This window comes from Panthera leo, chromosome B2 (genome assembly GCF_018350215.1).
Source record: "Panthera leo isolate Ple1 chromosome B2, P.leo_Ple1_pat1.1, whole genome shotgun sequence".
Taxonomy (NCBI): domain Eukaryota; kingdom Metazoa; phylum Chordata; class Mammalia; order Carnivora; family Felidae; genus Panthera; species Panthera leo.
In genome coordinates, this window is record NC_056683.1 from 106162584 (window position 1) to 106181637 (window position 19054).

Genomic DNA, 19054 nt, shown 5'->3' on the forward strand with positions numbered 1-19054 from the left:
CATACAATCAGCACAATGACACATTTTATTAGTCGGGCTCTCTTGGGCAACATGATGGAAGCATGACTCCATCCACCATGAATATTTTAAGACAATAAAATCAAAACATTAAGTCCTAAGGTATAGGGTTGGTGGGGGTGGAGGTGTCAGGGAAAGAATAACTCTGAGAGGGAAAAAAATCTGGAGAGGTAGAGGGAGTGCGAGTGTCTACCAGAAAAGTCTGTTCCTGATGAAAGATATTCCAATTGGATTTTCAAATGCCTCTAGGATGGGTACATGTCCAGACCCCTGAATTACAATGGTTCTTGATTGCATGTGAATGTACATTTCCCAAATTATATTCCACTCTCTTCAGCTGGACTGTCTGCCAGAGAAGGACTTTTGTTGTGTCTGTGATACTGAAGATTGTCTTTTTTTAAGATCCTTCCCTGTTAATGCTTCAGTTTTACTCACCGGAGATGAATTTATAATACATATCACTTTTAGCAACTCGGGAGAATTGCCAATTAGAAGCAGAGGAAGGGAAAGTAGGGAAATGTTCTTTTTCCTGGAATCACCTACTAGTTGCCTCAGGTTTAGCCTCTGACAGCTGGGCCGTGTGAGGGAGCTTTTTCCCTGTGAATAGCCGGAGGGGAGCGCTAATGAGGAGCCGAAGGCCGGCGGAGGAGTCTGTTTTTGGCAGACAATTAGAAAAGAGGGATGAGATCACCTCCTCATTATGCTCTACTGGAATGGGAGCAGTTGGGTAGCGGTTTTTTGTTTTGTTTTAATTTTTTTACAAACCATCTGCTTCCCTTGAAAAAGACTGATCTTACTCTTGTAGATTTTTTACACTCTCATAGCATGTGTTGTTGTATATATTTTGAAAGCAGTATATGCTCAAGAGAGGAAATTTGGAAACCACAGAGAATTTGGGTGGTGCGTTGTGATGATTCAGTTATCTTATTCAAGATGACCATTGTTAATGTCTTATTCTTATAGATTCTGCTTTTCTCCTTCCAGAGATTTAAAGATTTTATGACTGATAATATGATATGTAGATCTTTAATCAAGAAATGAACTTTTACATGAATGTATATGTATATGTATATGTATATGTATATGTACATGTATATGTATCAGCAAAACCAAACATGGTATTGAAGGAAGGTAGAGGGACTCCTGTTTTCCCCATGAAACCACCCAAGCCAAGGGGGATATCCATTCCCTTCCAAACATTGAGAGAATGGAAGATAACTCTCCTTTTTCTCCATTCCTTCTTCCTTCACCCCAAAGAGGAAATAGCTAATTCAAAATCCAATAGGGGATTTTACCACTTGGTGGGGTTATTATGCCTTAATAGGAAAGGAAAAGGAGGAAAAAACTGTCATCCAAGTATTTCATTTCTGTCTGCTTTCTGGATTGGTAAGGACTGTCCCTTGCTAGAAGGACCCCCGAGACAGGGTCCATGGCTTGATGGCCATTTCCTCCAGTATATCTGCCTAAGAAAGATTAGCTAAGTTAAAATTGAGCACATTTTTCTGGACTCGGTCTAATAAAACTGAATTTCTTCATCAGCCAGTAGGAAACATCTTGTCTAGTTGTTTCATTAGCAGTAACAACTGCATAAAGGTGAGAGAGAACGAGAGAGAGAGAGAGAGAGAGAGAGAGAGAGAGAGAGAGAGGATGCAGCAATCCAAGGATAGGTACATGATTGGCAGGCTACTATGATGTCATATCACAAGTGAGGTTGTTGGACTTTGCATGGTTCTGAGATATGTCAAGGGGAGGATTTATATTATTTTCATTATTTAATCACCTTGCATTGATCTTGAGAGTCGTGTAACACAGTTACATTTAACCATCACAACCTTATAATTCCATGCTGGTGATTATGTAGTACATTTCTGTGTAAGTCAGAGATGTATTATCACGATCATCCAAGTACCAGTCGGCCTCAACTAGTCCAGTTATGTAGTGGCTCTGAGTCCTACCACTTAAATTTACTCACAAAGACATTATAGAGACATAGACACACATCAACCAAATATACTCACAGATACAGGCATCAGTACACATTGAGTAAAGTTGAAGGGGCAAAATTCATATTTTGTACAAGAAATAAATTTAATAACATCGGTGGAATGACAGGCGAGAAAATCGTGGGAGCAGTAGAATTAGAGACAGAGTAAGGCCAGAGAAAGTTCAGTAGGTTTCATTCAGCGAACATTATTCAGCATCTACTAAATCCCAGGTTCTGAGTGAGATAGATGGTGGAGGAAAATACGGTAAGAGAGGAGTGACCATGTTGGAGGAGGGGAGGGACTTATGAATGAACATGAAAACCAGATGGAGTGTATCTGAATCCAGATCAAGGTGGTCTGGGGAATGCTGGCAAATGGAGTTAGCACAGAAAGGAAGAGAAAAGCTTGAGTGGGTATTGGTAAGATGAGGGGATTGGGATGTACGTGTGTGTGTGTGTGTGTGTGTGTGTGTGTGTGTATGTTTAAGAAAGAGCATAACTAAATGCGATTGAAGACTGCAGAGGAAGATCCAGTGGTAAGAGATTGGCTGAAGCTAAAAAAGACAGGGAGGGAGAGAGAGGAGCAAAAAGTTAAATGAAGCTGCGATTCTCCAAATTACTTAAAAAAAAAAAAAAAAGTAATGTTATTTAATGTTGACTTCTGTTATCCTAAAGCACCACCAATACAGACCTCTTATTATTAAATAACTTTTTTTTAATTTTTTTTAACGTTTATTTATTTTTGGGACAGAGAGAGACAGAGCATGAACAGGGGAGGGGCAGAGAGAGAGGGAGACACAGAATCGGAAGCAGGCTCCAGGCTCCGAGCCATCAACCCAGAGCCTGACGCGGGGCTCGAACTCACGGACCATGAGATCGTGACCTGAGCTGAAGTCGGATGCTTAACTGACTGAGCCACCCAGGCGCCCCATTAAAGAACTCTTGGAAGCTGCACTTGAACTCTGTGGAGACTAGAAGTCCAGGGACTAGTATTTTAGCTTCAAGTCTGGCACTAACTTGCTTTATTATTGGAGGCTCAGTGTCCTTACTCATAAAATAGGTATAATTGTAACTCTCTTAAAGTGCTGTTTTAGAGATAAAGTAAAAATAATGTGTTTTGCAAACTGTAAGTATAAACTTAATACAACCTACTCTAAATGTTATTAAAAGCTACCAAGTTCACATAATAATCCTGGAGCCATCACCTTGGCTTCAGAGAATGTGCCCTGGCCATTAAGCATGGTGTGCCTCAGTGCCACCATCAATAAAATCAGGTCATTTGGTATTGGACACCTCTCTGGCAGATATCACCTAAAGACTAGTGACATGGAAGAATTAATTTAAATCTTTAGGAGAAAAAAGAGGTAAATCTAAGGTTGTAATGAGCACTTTTCTTTCCAACGTATTCTTAATTTTTTTGAGACTTTTCAGAGCATAGGAAGAATGCAATCTTGCCATTTGCAATGACACGGAAGGAGCTAGAAAATATAGTGCTAAGTGAAAGAGGTCAATCGGACAAATACAAATACCATATGATTTCACTCATACGTGAAATTTAAGAAATGAAACAAATGAGCAAAGGGGAAACAAAAGAGAGAGAGAGAAGGGAGAAGCCAACCCGGAAGCAGACTTAACTATAGAGAACAAACTGATGATGACCAAAGGGGAGGGGGCTGCAGGATGGGTTAAATAGGTGATGGGGATTAAGGAGTGAACCTGTTGTGATGAGCACCAGGTGTTGTAAGGAAGTGTTGAATCACTATATTGTATACCTGAATCTAACATTACACTATACCTTAACTAACTGGAATTTCAATAAAAACTTTAAAAAAAATAAACAGAAAAGGGGGAAAAGATAATTACGAAATAGTATTCATTTGTTCATTTTTTTTGGTGTTGATATTTTATCATTTCTTTTTGGATATAGAAATGTATGCAAAGAAAGTAAATCTACTAAAGGTTCATGACAGAATCGAAGGGTTTTTGTCTTTTTTAACAGTCCCCATCTCTAGCAGCGAGGATCTATTATCATGCTTCTCTCTTTTATTACTCCAACAACCACTTCGCTGAGGAGTTAAGCTACCCGAAAACTATTGGAAAATGATTTTGTCAGTATGGTTCATGCTATATGACCACAGGGGAAAGGCTGGAGCCAAAAATCACTGCAAAGTAATAGCCTGTTTACTAATAGAAGCTCCCAAATGTTTATTTGTTTCTGTAGTTACACACACAGTGATAAGACCTCTACCTGTAACAATTTGTGTCATTGACCTTTATTAAAATATTGTTTTGTGGGGGCACCTGGGTGGCTCAGTTGGTTAAGTGGCTGACTTTGGCTTCAGGTCATGATCTCACGGTTTGTGAGTTCAAGCCCCGTGTCGGGCTCTGTGCTGACACCTCAGAGCCTGGAGCCTGTTTCAGATTCTGAGTCTCCCTCTCTCTCTGCCTCTCCCCTGCTCATGATCTGTCTGTGTGTCTCTCTCAAAAATAAATAAACATTAAAAAAAAGTTTTTAAATACTGTTTAAAAAAAAAAAGACAGAACTCTCACTGGTACCAATAGTTTGAGTGGTCGACCTTGAGCACATCACTTCATCTCTTGAAACCTCTGAGTCTTCAGCTTTTAAATAAAAGGGGTGGAGGGGTCAAGATGATTCTAAACTGAGGGACACTTGTAAATGTGCATGAGCATTTTTTTAGTGGCCAGTGCCCAGTGATACTAAATGCCCTGCAGAGAGCAAGGGACAATCCTACAAAATATGCTGCCCCACCCAAAATGCTAGCAGCAGCCTGAATTATCCCTAATGTCCCTTCTGACAGTCAGTGATAACAAGTGTCTGTCCATTCATTAATTCATTCAGCCACCCATTGTTGATCCCTACTGTATGCTGGGCACTAAACTTCCCTAGATGAATGTTCTAGAAGCCCTGGCTTAAATTGTACCTTTCATTATCTTTTCCCCTTCCTTTTAAATGTCTTCTCCATGCATAGGACCATGTGACATGTACAAATAAGGATTTTTCAACTAAATCTGTTGAGGCAATACCCCAGGACTTATGTACTGTGGGGTTTCTAATGACATTGAGAACCAAAAAGGCTCACTCAGTCCTCCCCAAAGACTGAATGATGGTCTGGTTTGCCTTTAATAATTCACGAATGAAGGGGCGCCTGGGTGGCTCTGTTGGTTAAGCACCTGATTCTTGATTTTGACTCAGGTCATGAACTCACGGTTTGTGAGTTCGAGCCCTGCATCAGGCTCTGCACTGACATTGCAGAGACTGCTTGGGATTCTCTGTCTCCCTCTCCCTCTCCCTCTTTCCTGCTCATTCTCTATCTTTCTCACTCAAAATAAGTAAATAAACATTAAAAAATTTTTTTAAATAGTAATTCAGGAATAGAGGTCTTCAGCTCCACTAACCAAGGGCTTCCAGCTAGACAGTGAAATCCAAATTATAGAGTATGTAGCTAAATATTTCAACTGTCGATTCAATCATTTCTAATTTTTAAAACAAAACACCAACTGTTTTACACCCAGTGAACAGTTTTCACTGGCAAACTCAAATGTCCTAATATACTTAAATGGCATTTGAGGCCAGTTGTACTAAACTGCCTCAGAGCATTTTACCATATCAAGTAGGATCATTAACTTGCTAATTAACTGTGCATTGAGCAACTCCAGCTGTAGTGCAATCCTATCAGCCGCCACCCTGATGCAGAGTTCCTCCGGGAGTGCGGTGACCTCTAGACTCAGCCCCCAGCCATCGCATCCACGTGGCCCTCCATCACCTTATCTCACAGCACCCCCAGGGACAGCTTACAATTCTGATTGCTTTTGTTGCAAAGGAAACTGCTGCACAGAGAAGCTTGAGGGTCTGCCAGACCGCAAAATCTTTTGGTTTAGAATGGATTCTGAGTGCTGGCTGCTTTACAGAGCCAAAAGTCATGCCGATGGTCAGGGATGCTTTGCAAACACGCAAAGATTTTTCATCCTTTCATGAGTTTTGGGTATTATTGATCATTAAAAATACCGTATGCACTTGTGCAGTCATTATCATTGGATACTTCTCATGAACACAGCAGGGTCTGACTAATGAGAATGCAGTCCTGCTTTCATAGACCTCTGGACACGTGGGGAAGTTAGACATTGTGCCAATAATTCTGTGCTCATTAAGTATTATTGCAATTGACACTATAAAGGAAAAGTACAGGATATAAGGAAAGCTTCGATGGTCCTGACCTAGCCTGGGGACCCGAGACGCTCTCTTGAGAAGGCACTATGTAAGTGCAGGCCTGAAGGGCAATGAAGCGGGAGTTCGGGAATTGAGTGGGACATTCCAGATGGAGGAGAATGCATGATTGAAGACCCTGAAGCAGGAAGGAGGCGCTTATTCTGAGTAAGAAAGGATACAAGCTTAGTCCAGGTGGCAAAAATGGGAGAGGGTGGCATGAATGGATTTGAGAGATGTTTAGAAGATGGAATTGACAGAACTTGGTGGCCAACAGGATGCAGGCAGTTAGAGCGGAGGCGTATAGGGATCACTGCCCTGTGTCTGACTGCTGGGTGGTAGAGTTACTTGTCTAGGATTCTAGCAGAGGAGCAGTACCCGGCAGTGGGCCAGAATCACCAATTTCTCGTTCAGTACATGGAGTTTGAAGTCCTATGAGATACAGTTTGTCTAGTGGAGACCCTGCCTCACATGGGTTAGCCAAAGGTCACTGTATCTTACCAGAGTGTAGGAGAAACAACCCGTTCCGTGGAGCCAAGAGCATGTGTTGGGAAGCATGGTGATAGACCAGCATTGACGCCCTTGTAGCTCAACAAAATGTTTTCTCGTGTATTCTGTCAGAGCTTCACAGGGATCTTTGGGGGAAGTCAGTGGATTATTATCTTCATTATACTGGCAGGACACTGAGGCATCCTGAGCTTGTGATTTGCCTACGGTCACACTACTGTAAGTAAGGATCTGGGACTCAAACTGAAATCTCCTGACTCCGGGCACAAGGGTCTTCTCATTGCACCACATTAACTTGCTGCAAGATTGGGGCCAGCTCTCTACCAAGTCCTGAGGTTTCCATGTCACATGGAATCTCATTATTAGCACAAAATACGTAAGAAATGAAATCAAAGATTTTTTTTCTCTACACTCTGTTTATCGTTCCCTCTCTCACTCTCTTTACTCTTCCCTCTCTCACTCTCTTTACTCTTTTTTTTACTATGGTATTTTTTAAAGTCTTTGTAAACTTGAGAGTAATATTTGTATTTAGAACAAATTTACAAGTAGCGAGGAGATAGTTTTTGGGAGAAATTAAGTTCAACCGTTGTCTAAATTCTACTAATTTGTAAAACATGATAAGACCTCTGCCCCTTTACCTCCCATTCCCAGATTTACTCTTAAAATAGTGGAACAATCTAAAATGGCTCAGTGTCCTCTCCCTCAAGTAAGGGGTTCTGGTGGAGTCCAGGCGCTGAGGAAGGTGGGAGACAGAGCTGCCCTGACCCTGTAAGGGCAGGCGACTCTCCACCACCAACCTTTCTTATCCATTGGCCTTCTCCCCTTTCCATCCAAGCTTGGAGGATGTTTAAGTAAAGCTAGTTTGTGCTTGTTTCAGAGTCTGTTTTAACCGAAGCAGTTCTGGGTCTACACAGAAACCGAGGTTCAGGGGAAATAGCCTTTCTACAGGGCTAAGTGATTTTTCTTTATTATGTGGAAAGCTTCCCCCTGAACCTCCTCTTGTTGTTTACCTCCCTCCTTCCCTATAGCTCTTGGACTGTTTTGTGATCCCGGTGGTGATTTTGCTCTCCTGGTTCTTCCTGCTGATCCGGTACAAGGCTGTGCATTTCCTCGGCATCTTTGTCTGCATCCTGGGAATGGGCTGCATGGCAGGAGCAGATGTGCTTGTGGGAAGGCATCAGGGAGCAGGTGAGTTTCTAGGTGTTCACCATGTTACATGCTTATGTGAGTAAGGCCAAAGCAAGACACAGAATGTTCATGGGGGGTAGAAACTAGGAACCTGGTCTTCTCAGTGCCTGTGTCTTACCCATGTTTGTTCCTCGACACCTCGAACAATGACACATGGGAGGTGCTTAATCCATGTTTCTTGAGTGAATGAAGGAAGCAAAATACAGATATTCTGCCCTTTTTACATGTATTCAGAAACATTCAGATGGTATTTAAAGTTGAGTCAGGACCTATATGGGGGATATTTTGCAGGCCATTGCTGGCTGGCCCAAACCAGCTGGTTAGAAATAGTGTCAGTGGGTCACTGGAGCCTTCCCCACACCTCACCCTCCAACTCTTTCTTTCTCAAGTCAGAGAAAGACTGAGCTTTCAAACCATTGGGTGGAGGTTGACCTATAAGTTAAGAGTGGATATTTGAAGTTTGAAGACTAGATTAGGAATTCTTCATATTTTTATGGGGGAGAGCTAAATTTAGTCTCATTGTGCATGGTTTTTTGTTTATTTGTTTGGGGTGAGGGAGGATTTGTGGTTATCAATCACAGCTTATAGACCTGCAAGGTAAAGCTTCAAGATTTACTCATCAAATTGCTATGAATCTGATGGGGATCCCTGATCCAGGATGGTTTCCAGAGAACCCTTTTTAAAGCATTGCAGTTCTTTAAAATGTACAAAAATTCTTATGCTACATAAGGTTTTAGGGGACATGAAAAATAACCTCCATTTTTAACATCAAGAATGGGATAGAAAGTATTTAGGTTTCTATAATTCTTGGAATTGCCCTGTCTTCTAGGGAATTAATTGATAGTCAAAATTGGGGCATTTCTTGTAATAAGACTAGATTGTAGGAAGTACCTGAAATAAATACAGTTTATGTTTTTAAGTTGCACTATAGTACATTACAGCTGAAACACACCTTGTTCAGCAGCTTTATATATGACACACAAGAACACCAAGGTACAGGGAAGCCAAGTGAGTTCCCAAGGTCACAGAGCTGAGAGAGCAGGGTCTAGGACCCCAGGCTCTTGACCTCTGGGACAGGCTTCCTTTCTTTTTCCACATCTCTGGGAGCTACAGATACAACACAGAGCAAAAGAGAGACAGCCTTGGCCCTCATAAACATAATCAATCCCATCTCAACAGGTAAGCTAAAAATATGTATACCAGCTTTTCCCAGAATCTCTTCTATGAAACACTGGTTCCATGGGATATCAATAGATGTTTTATGAAAGGACCAGTTTTATGCTCTATAACCATCATGATCCTGATACGAATAATCTCTTTGAACCAATCAGAGTATGTTTGTCAGAAACAACGTGGTTAGTTGTTCCAAAGTCATAATTTAATTTCATTTTCTCAGCTTTACTTGTAGGATGTAAACATAGACTAAGCAGAAGCATGTACCCTTATTTATGAAAATTTTGCTTTGCTGAACCTTAGCCATTGGCCCCCAGCCATCACCTTGCATTTCCTAGTCAAGAAAGACAATTGCCCTAATAAATCTGGATGTTTAAGCCCAGAATGTTAAACTAAATTAAATTGATTTCACCAGAGGATATTCACTACTCCTGGGGGAAAAAAAAAATGTTCTCTTGATTCCAGATGAGGTGTTAGGAAAGGAGTAATAGTATTAAAGAAAAGAAAGTAAGTCCATTTAAGGTCTTTCAAAAGTAGGCATTTTTTTATTATTTAAAAAAAAATTAAGTTATTTATTTATTTTGAAAGAGACAGAGACAGCATGAGTAGGGGAGGGGCAGAGAGAGGGAGAGAGAGAATCCCAAGTAGGCTCCATGCTGCCAGTGCAGAGCCCAATGTGGGGCTCGAACTCACAAACCTGTGAGATCATGACTCGAACTGAAACCAAGAGTCTGGTGCTTAACTGATTGAACCATCAGGTGCCCCAAAAGTAGTGATTTTTAAAACAGTGCAGAGTAACTCACTAGAGTAGGTTTCATCTGTAGAAGACTTACAGCACTGTCCTTTTTGTGACCTATGAAGTGCTCATGTTAACAGAATTAAGATTTATCATCTCGGAGTACCTTCTCTGCTGAAGTAATGGTGCCCAAGTAGATGATATGATGTTCTAAGGGCAGCCCAAATATAGGATCCAAGGGTTTATTTTACAAAATAAATTAGGCAGCAATGTAAGCCACCATATAGAATATTTTGAAAGAAGAGAAAGACACACTAGTTTGAAGGACAATATAATCTTAAAATTGGTGTGCATCATTATGCAAAGTATCCCATTTGTTTTCACCTTTGTGGTAGAATTGATTCAATGTTATTACTTAGCCAGGGACAAAACTTTACCAAAATACTTGAGTCACTCACCAGAACTTCAATCAGGCCTTCAACGCAATATAAATTGCCATCACTCTATCGAGAGCTTTTCATAGGAAAAGAGAATGTCTGTCTCAATCCTTTTTGTATTGCCGAAGCCGTGGTTCACCGTAGCTTGGGATTTTGAAAATTCTTTCCTCAAGCACAATGATAATGACCTCTTCAAAGTTACCTTGACTTCACTTCATTATAATTAAAATAATTGTTCGAATCCCCTTGTTAGACTGTTTCTTCATCAGCTACCCAGGAATCCCTCATTTTGATTTAAGCCTTGCTAAAGGAATCTTCTCAGATGGCAGCAGGCTCTCCAGATGTGAACTGTAACCGTCAGGGCGCACAATGATGTGCCAGGAACCGTGCTTCTCAGGAAGCTTTGCCGGCAAGTTTGCCCATGGCAGACGGAAGTGGAGAGAAGGTGTCCCCAGTCCGTGGCATTGGAGGCTCGGCCTTGCGGCCGGCAGTGTGCTGCGCAAAGTGGGAAGGGAAGGTTAGAAAGTCTTAAGATTAAGATAAAACCCAATTAAAGTAGCTCCCTTTTACAAAATATATGTCTTGCTCTTCAAAATATCATCTTTCTACCATAATACATTTATTGCATCTTTTAGTTCATTTATTAAAGATGTTAGATACATATAACAACATTTTGTTTTCTTATTATTAGCCCGAATTTTAGAGTGATTTCAAGGAAGGGAAAATATTTTCTTTTTTTTTTTAATTTTTTTTTTTAACGTTTATTTATTTTTGACACAGAGAGACAGAGCATGAATGGGGGAGGGCCAGAGAGAGGGAGATACAGAATCTGAAACAGGCTCCAGGCTCTGAGCTGTCAGCACAGAGCTTGACGCCGGGTTCAAACTTACGGACCGCGAGATCATGACCTGAGCTGAAGTCGGCCGCTTAACCGACTGAGCCACCCAGGCGCCCCGAGAAAATATTTTCAAGGAGCTCGCTAATTAAACACAATCAAGAGACAGTGACAATTTTTTTGGTGCCAGCCACTTTCCCATGCATTATCTCATTTAATCCTCCTAACTGTGCAAAGAAAGCTTTCTTATTCTTCCTTTTGCAGCTGAAGAAATCAAGGCTAAGGGAGATCAGAAGCGTGTGCACACCAATAGTAAATGGTGCGGCCTAGATGTGAATTCTAGCCAGTATCCTTTCTGCTACACCACTTAATACTTATTTTTCTATCTTTGTGACCCTTATAAGAAATATATAGCTGTTCTATTATAGTTAATTGCGATAAATGACGGTCCCAGATTCCCCAGAATGAAAGGGTTTCCTGAGATGAAGGAATTTGGTGTGAAAACCAAGAGAGTCCCAGGAAAACAAGGCAGTTGATCACATTTACAACTCAAAAATATTCAGTGGGATGGGTTCATTTTCATAAATCACATTAATAGTCTTTCAACACTCCAGAATAGTGTAATTCACCATTTATTTCTTGAAATAATGGTAAGTAGTAGTCTTAAGTCATCTTCCCTATTCCTCTTCCACTGCCACACAGACGCGAATGTCCCCCCAAACAACGCTTAAACAAAAATCTAATAAGGAAAACCAATTCTTGCAAAGCAATTATGACTGTGTTGATTAGAATCAAGAAGCGATCCAAAATGAGAAATGGCCAATCCATAGAGACAGGTGCTTTTCAAAGAGAATGACTGATTCTTTTCAGTCACCATTTAGTGAACTGTTAGTCAGTGCCCAATGATATACGAAGCAATTCATTTTCTTTAAATTATTTTATGTACATTACTTTGCTGTAATCTCAAACTAACCTCATTCTGAAATAAGGAAACTGATGTGCTGAAAGATTCTATAGCTTGTCCAGTACAAAACATTATCACTGAGCATGGTTTCATACATACATAAATGACAGATTTTCTGGGTATTATTTCCCCATGAACATTGTACAAAAATTGATTCCACTGCATCAGGTATCTATTGCACTGAAAATGCATAAAACATGGAGTAATATGTTGTAATCTCCAGGGAACGAGATACAAATTGTAGATATATACTATTAGTTCTAGAACTTTCTTATACTTACATCAAACACTTCATTATATAATATAGTTGAATAAAATCGTGCCCTGGTTAATTGAGTTATATTTAACCAGCCAAATTATCATACATGCTATATGTATATGCATCCATTTTCAAAGGTTTGAAAACTGATAAATACACTTACAAATGAAATTTTAATAAATAACATTTAAATTTTTATCACTGATAATTTAGAAAGCACTTCTGAACTTGCACTTACATAAAACTGTATTATTCTTAACAGTAATCATCATGCCCTGGTGAAAATTCAAAGTACTGGGGAATAGATTTCATATGGTCAAAGGCCAGGTAACAGAATAGGCCAAAACTGTACAAATGTAGAGTTTAAAAAAGATTAGTGAGACTATTCAGTAATGCAGCATGGCCTCTTTTTAGGACTTATAAAAGATAGACTGATGTTCTGCTAATTTCTATTAAAATATTTCATTATAACTTAGCTTTCCTGAATCCATTCATATAATTTCATTAACCGAAAATTCTGTTTAAGCAGCACTTCTTTACTTCACTAATACAACAATAATTGATATTCATAATAATGACCCCCATGTCATCACAAGATTCTGAAATGGCTCCTGAGTAAAAAGTGACTGAATTATATTCATTGTAACCTTACAATTTTAGTAATGGATACTTTTTTATTTTATGGGTTATTCCTCAAATGAACTGCTTAAAATTAAAAGCTTTGTCATTATTTTCTACTCGACACATGAAAAAGATGAATCAGGTTGCTGAAGATGACCTTCTCTGTCAAAGCAACCTTAATGCCCCCGTGAGATGCACCCAAGGACCTCTCTGGAGCTTTGGTTGTTCATTGACACCTCTTTGCGCTCTTGGCTCATCTGTTCTCCATGAATCAGGGAGGGCACCCCACCCTCACAGATCCAGATTCTCAGCCCATTCCCTGGAGGGTGATGCCAGCAAGGTCTCCTGCCTTTCAGGGTCTCTCCTCCTCTCCTTCCAATCCTTACCAGGAGTGGGAAATAGCTTTCGAAAGAGTGACACCTTTAAAGTACAGTTGCCCCTTGGACAGCAGACTTTTGAAATACACGGGTCTGCTTATACAAGGATTTTTTTCAATAAATGCAGTACATTTAACATTTTATTTTCTCTAGCTTACTTTATTGTGAGAATATAGTATATAATACATATACAAAATATGTGTTGTTTGTATTATTGGTAAGATTTCTGGTCAACAGTAGGCTATTAGTAGTTTAAGTCTTTGGGGAGTCAAAATTTATATGCAGAGTTTTGACTGCATTGGAGGTCAGCACTGCTAATCCCCTGCATTGTTCAAGGGTCAGCTGTAAATATAGAATCTCCCAAGGTGACCCCAGGGGCAGGAAGGAGGAGGTCTTTCCCCAAGCCCAGCCCAGATTCTTTTATGTGAAGTCATTTCCTAGAGAATGCTCAGTGCTCCCAACTGAACACAGAGAATCTGGTTCTCCAGTTTTAGATTGTTCCAGCTAATCTGGGAGTCCAGAGCTACTCTAAGGTGAGCCCCCTTCCCTAGAATCATGCTGGAGAGAGCACCCTTCTCCTCCAGCATTTCTTGTGCCCCCGAGCAACATACCTGCCAAGCTCCCATGTACGGACCTGTACAGGACAGAGCTGGAGACTACTTGGGTACAAGCCCACATAGGCTGCTAACTTCCACTCTCCCTCCCTGGCTTCATACTTCCTAGAGTGGAATTTGCTTCATTATAGGAAAGAGCTGGGTAAGGCATTTATTAAAAATTGGACCAACCCAAACCAACCCAAATTGATTTTCATGAAAAAAAAAAATTAATGTAAGAATGAATCACATGTATTTTCATTCTTACATTACTTACTTTAGGGGAGTTGCAAATTTCAACCCATGATCCCTTTCACTCTCATTTTCTAAGCAAGTACACATTTTGCCCATGGTCAAAATAAAGAGTCTGAAGTACTTTTATTATAGCTTCCCTCCCTGGATAGCAAAGAGTGGAGATTCAGACTGATTCTGTTTGTTCTACACCACGTTCGCCAAACTGTTAGAAAGCACCCTGCAGCAAATATAACATGTGCACATATTAGCATATATTCCTAGACATATATCTAGTCAGAAGACATGGGGCTTTGTAGAGACACTGCAGTCTAGAAGCAGCTGGTCCCTTTTTTTAGGTTAGGGAAGACTTCTGGTTGGGCAGGCATAGGCAACCTGTTAATAACAGAACATATCTGCAGCACAGATAAACAAACTTTACTAAATCATAATTGGCAAGTTACCGGACTTCGATAAAAACATCAGAATGGAGTAGACAAAGGAAGCTCAATGTGCTGGTGCCAGATTCTCATGAAGAAAATGTTAATGAAGCTGTGTTTGTGGTTTTGGTTCCTAGGGGAAAATAAGCTGGTAGGGGATCTTCTGGTCCTAGGAGGGGCCACACTGTACGGTATTTCTAACGTCTGGGAAGAATACATCATCCGAACCCTGAGCCGAGTGGAATTTCTGGGAATGATTGGACTCTTCGGGGCATTTTTCAGTGGAATTCAATTGTGAGTAAAAATCATGAGTAATTCAGAGAGTAGATACCCTTAGGGCTTATTCTAATTATTTTCATTAGGGTATGGTTGGTCACTTTATTTTATAAAAATCCAGACTGGAAACCTTTCACTAACCTCCTACATGAAATCTGAAAATTCAGTATCTTTCTTAGTGAACTTCTTCAAAACTAAAGAAGTTTGTTGTCAATTATTAGAAAAACGCTTAGTGGACTTTGTACAGAATTTACAAGAAAACATTAGAAGTACATTGATTTCTCCAAACCAGCTAGTGGGTTTTTACATAAAGAAATAGAATAAGTGTAAATGCCATGATATGATGTACTTCCAAAAAGGACATCTGTTTACTAGTGACTATAAAACATACAGTATAGGGGCACCTGGGTGGCTCAGTCAGTTAAGCGTCCAACTTTGGCTCAGGTCATGATCTCGTGGTTGGTAAGTTCGAGGCCCGCATTGGGCTGTGTGCTGACAGCTCAGAGCCTGGAGCGTGCTTCGGATTCTGTGTCTCACTCTCTCTTTGCCCCTCCCCTGCTCACACTCTGTGTCTCTCTGTCTCAAAAATAAATAAAACATTAAAAAAAATTTTTTAATAAAAAAAACATACAGTAGAAGTTTGCCCTTTCATAAATGTTTTCTTTTATTGCCTGTGGATTTACCTGAATGAACCATATTTCAAATTCATCTCTTAGGAATTTAGTGTTTCCACTTTCCTTAAACAGATAAAGATATAACACAAACATTCACTAAGCATCAAAAAGTCCAAAACATCAATTTTGCAATAATCCTTCATTGGAGCATATAAGTCATCCCTGACTAGTGCCTCAGAATTGTGAGAATAAGGGTCAAACAAAGTGTAATTTTCCATCAATAAGGACTATATGTTTTAGTTTCATGTAAGGGGTAAAGAATGATATGGAACAGCCTCCAGTGTAATTTCACCAAATCGCTTCCTATGAGGCAAGTGCTTTGTAATTGTATTGATTCAGTATCAAATTATTTATGGAAGATATTTTGGCATCACCTTGACCATGGTTTGCAAATAAGCTATTTCCAAGGATCCTCCAAGTTTTGGTATGCTGAGATACAGGAGGAAACCTCCATAGCAAACAAGGCACTGAGGTGAGGAGAGTCTCCGAAAACGATTTATTTTTGATTCATTTTGAAGGTGAGATGGCATTTTAAAGCTCCTAAATTTGGTACTTCAGCTTTGTGAGAGGAAAAGAAATTGCCTAGTTCAACTATTCATAACCAGCACTTTGTAGATCGATGACTCATTTTATGGATTATTATTCTCGAAGCCAAAAAATATAATCAGACACCTAACACTCATTTGCTTCAGTTATAGTCCATTCGAGCTAACTGAGCCCCTTTGGGCCACTGCTGCCAAAATAACAGAAGTGGCATAGGGGAGTGTTTGGCAAATGGAGTAAATTGAGGGCACGCTGAAACCAACGTAATGCTGCTGGTGGAATGATGCCAGCTTCACCTCCTGGTCCTCTTCGAGAGCAGCGGTTCTCAAAGTGTGCTTCTCTGACCGGCAACACCGGCACCGCATGAGAACTTGTCAGAAATGCACGTCTCTGGGCCCCACCCAGACCTACTGAATCTGAATCTTGAGGGAAGGAGCATGAGCACCTGTTTCAGCATGCTCCCCAGACAGCTTTTTTGTGCCTTTAAGTTTGAGAACCACTGCCTTGGAGAATCCTCATTCAGAAAACTGATTTAAAAAAAAAATAATAATAGCCGCAAGCACAATAAATTTCCATACCTCACCATTGACGTTTTAGAACATCTAAGCAAGAAGAAACCAAGGCTGCAGGCAATCTGGTGAAAAAGCCAGTGGAAGGCTAGAGTTCTGCCTTGCCCACTGCACACCCTCACCTCTGGTGCTGGCCGTACCTAGCAAGATCCTTCACGGGTAAACCTCAGGTTGCCAGATTAGACTTGCCTATCCCTGGCCCGAAGTTATTTTTATTTATTTATTTATTTTTAATGTTTATTTATTTTTGAGAGACAGAGAGACAGAGCACAAGCAGGGGAGGGCAGAGAGGGATGGGGGGGGGGGCACAGAATCTGAAGCAGGCCCCAGGCTCTGAACTGTCAGCACAGAGCCCGATGTGGGGCTTGAACTCACAAACCGTGAGATCGTGACCTGAGCCGAAGTTGGACACTTAACCGACTGAGCCACCCAGGTGCCCCTACCCGAAATTATTTTTAAAATTCAGTTGGTTGTTTCATGACTTGTATAAATCTGGTAAATGAAAAAAAAAAAAAAAAAAAAAAAGTAGGTTGCATTATAATCTTGCTCATCAGGTCCACTTTCTTTAAATCTGCAGAGCTATAATGGAGCACAAGGAGCTGTTAAAGGTGCCCTGGGACTGGCAAATAGGTAAGGGGTTTGCTCACCTAACATGCTGTTTTTAGTAAACCCTGAGGGATATATTTGAAGAGTGATGTGGGCAGTAGTGGGGCATGAACCATGAAAGGATTTAAAATGCAGAGAACGAAAGAAAATGTTAAATCCCTTGTCATTTTAGGAATTCTTGTACCCAGTAAGAGACTGAACCATATGATTCATAATGTTTCCTAATTGAGCTTCTGCCCATTATCATCGTCAAGATGCCATTAGTGTAGACACACAAGTATGTTATTAGGTTAAAGACCAACCAGAAAGAAAAAATGCCTGGAGGCAGTGGTGGGACATAAATGGTAGCAATTTTCTGTAGCCAAGAAACACAAAACTTATGTGATCATTAAAAAGTGGCACTTCAGCAAAGGGAAGAAAAATGAACAAAAAGGCATAAAAGAAAACAATGTAATGGGCATTTTGAGCCCATAAAAACCTTTTCAGAAGGGAGCATTTTGCACATAAGAAATGGTTAATTGATCTCCAAATGGACTTGGTGGAAAATCCCAGATAAGCTTTGAGCCCATTAATAGTCATCCAGGGCATCTCAGATTCCACCTGTTTCGAAAATCACTTTTCTCTAAAAATAATTTAGGACAAGGATTTAACATCCTAGGTGATTGCTATAATGATCACACAGCAAGCCCTAGAAAGGAATGACATTTAAAACCTTCTGCCTAGATAACCCTCGGTGTCTATACCAAGACTCATGGGGTGCCGCAGTGAGCACAGAGCTTGGCTTGCAGGGGTGCTTGGAAAATGTGTGCACTGTGGATGGAAATGGGAGGGGAAGCCAGATTGCCCATGGAAGCTGGCTGCTTGAGCCACCTCCAGCTTATGAGAGCTCTGATGAGATTGACAGCTTCAGTGGAACCCTGCTTCCACAAACAAGGACAAAGCCATAAGCTTCCCTGCACCACTTTACCTACCCCCGACCCAGAAGCGTCCAAGGCTGGCTTGCTACTGACATAATTCCCTCTAAAAGCACGCTGGAGCTACAGAATTATGCGTGACCCTCCCTGGGGGTTATAGCTAGTGACTTCAAGGGCTGACCAGCCCTTGTGTCTGTCACAGAATCCTACCATTTATTTTTTTTTTTTTTGAGTTTTGCTCTAGATTGCTACAGTTAAATGAAAATCAATAGAGGAGGGGGTGCAGGGAGGAGAGGAGGGGCAGGCAAGGAAACCGGCTGCAGGTTACAGATGCGTTTGCTTTTGTGACTCTCAGAGCCAGGAAGCAAGATGTGACCCATGCTTGGTAACACTTGCCACGCAGTGGTATAAATTAATTTTATATTAATAGTAACAGCAATAATAAAAAATAATTTGTCCCCTAATTATGTGGATGGCATGTGCATGTCCACTGAGGTTCTGTTATAATTCAGTGTTAGTTAAATGTGTCATCAAAAGGTAGTTTTATTCTTAACTCTCTTATTGCCATTAAAATGTCAATCCCCTGTAGTCCAAGATGATGAAAGGCAGTATAAAAGGAATACATTATACAGCCATCAGTTTAATTCCTGATTGGAAATGAGGCTAAAATGGTCAAGAAAGAGAACCAAATATTCATCCTTTTCTTTCCAAAGCATTAATAACGTTGGGTTTGAGATGTTTTTTACATGAGGGCTATCTTAATCCTCATTTCCTCATCCTGACCAACTACAGGGTTTGGCTGGTTTAGCTCAGTTCTAGGCACATAAGGTTCGGTGTGTAAATGTTTACTAAATGAGTTAATGACAAGCAAGGGAGATGGGACC

At 40.5% G+C, this 19054-nt stretch overlaps 1 protein-coding gene across 4 annotated transcripts in view; it reads left to right on the top strand.

Moving 5' to 3' along the window:
- Nucleotides 1-19054, top strand: part of SLC35F1 (solute carrier family 35 member F1) — a 443643-nt gene that overhangs the window by 385741 nt on the left and 38848 nt on the right. For all 4 annotated transcript variants that reach the window (XM_042939699.1, XM_042939697.1, XM_042939698.1 and 1 more), the window contains exons 4-6: nucleotides 7763-7922; nucleotides 14726-14882; nucleotides 17228-17280. In XM_042939699.1, the coding sequence (XP_042795633.1) occupies nucleotides 7763-7922; nucleotides 14726-14882; nucleotides 17228-17280 (370 nt within the window). The remainder of the gene's footprint in view (nucleotides 1-7762; nucleotides 7923-14725; nucleotides 14883-17227; nucleotides 17281-19054) is intronic.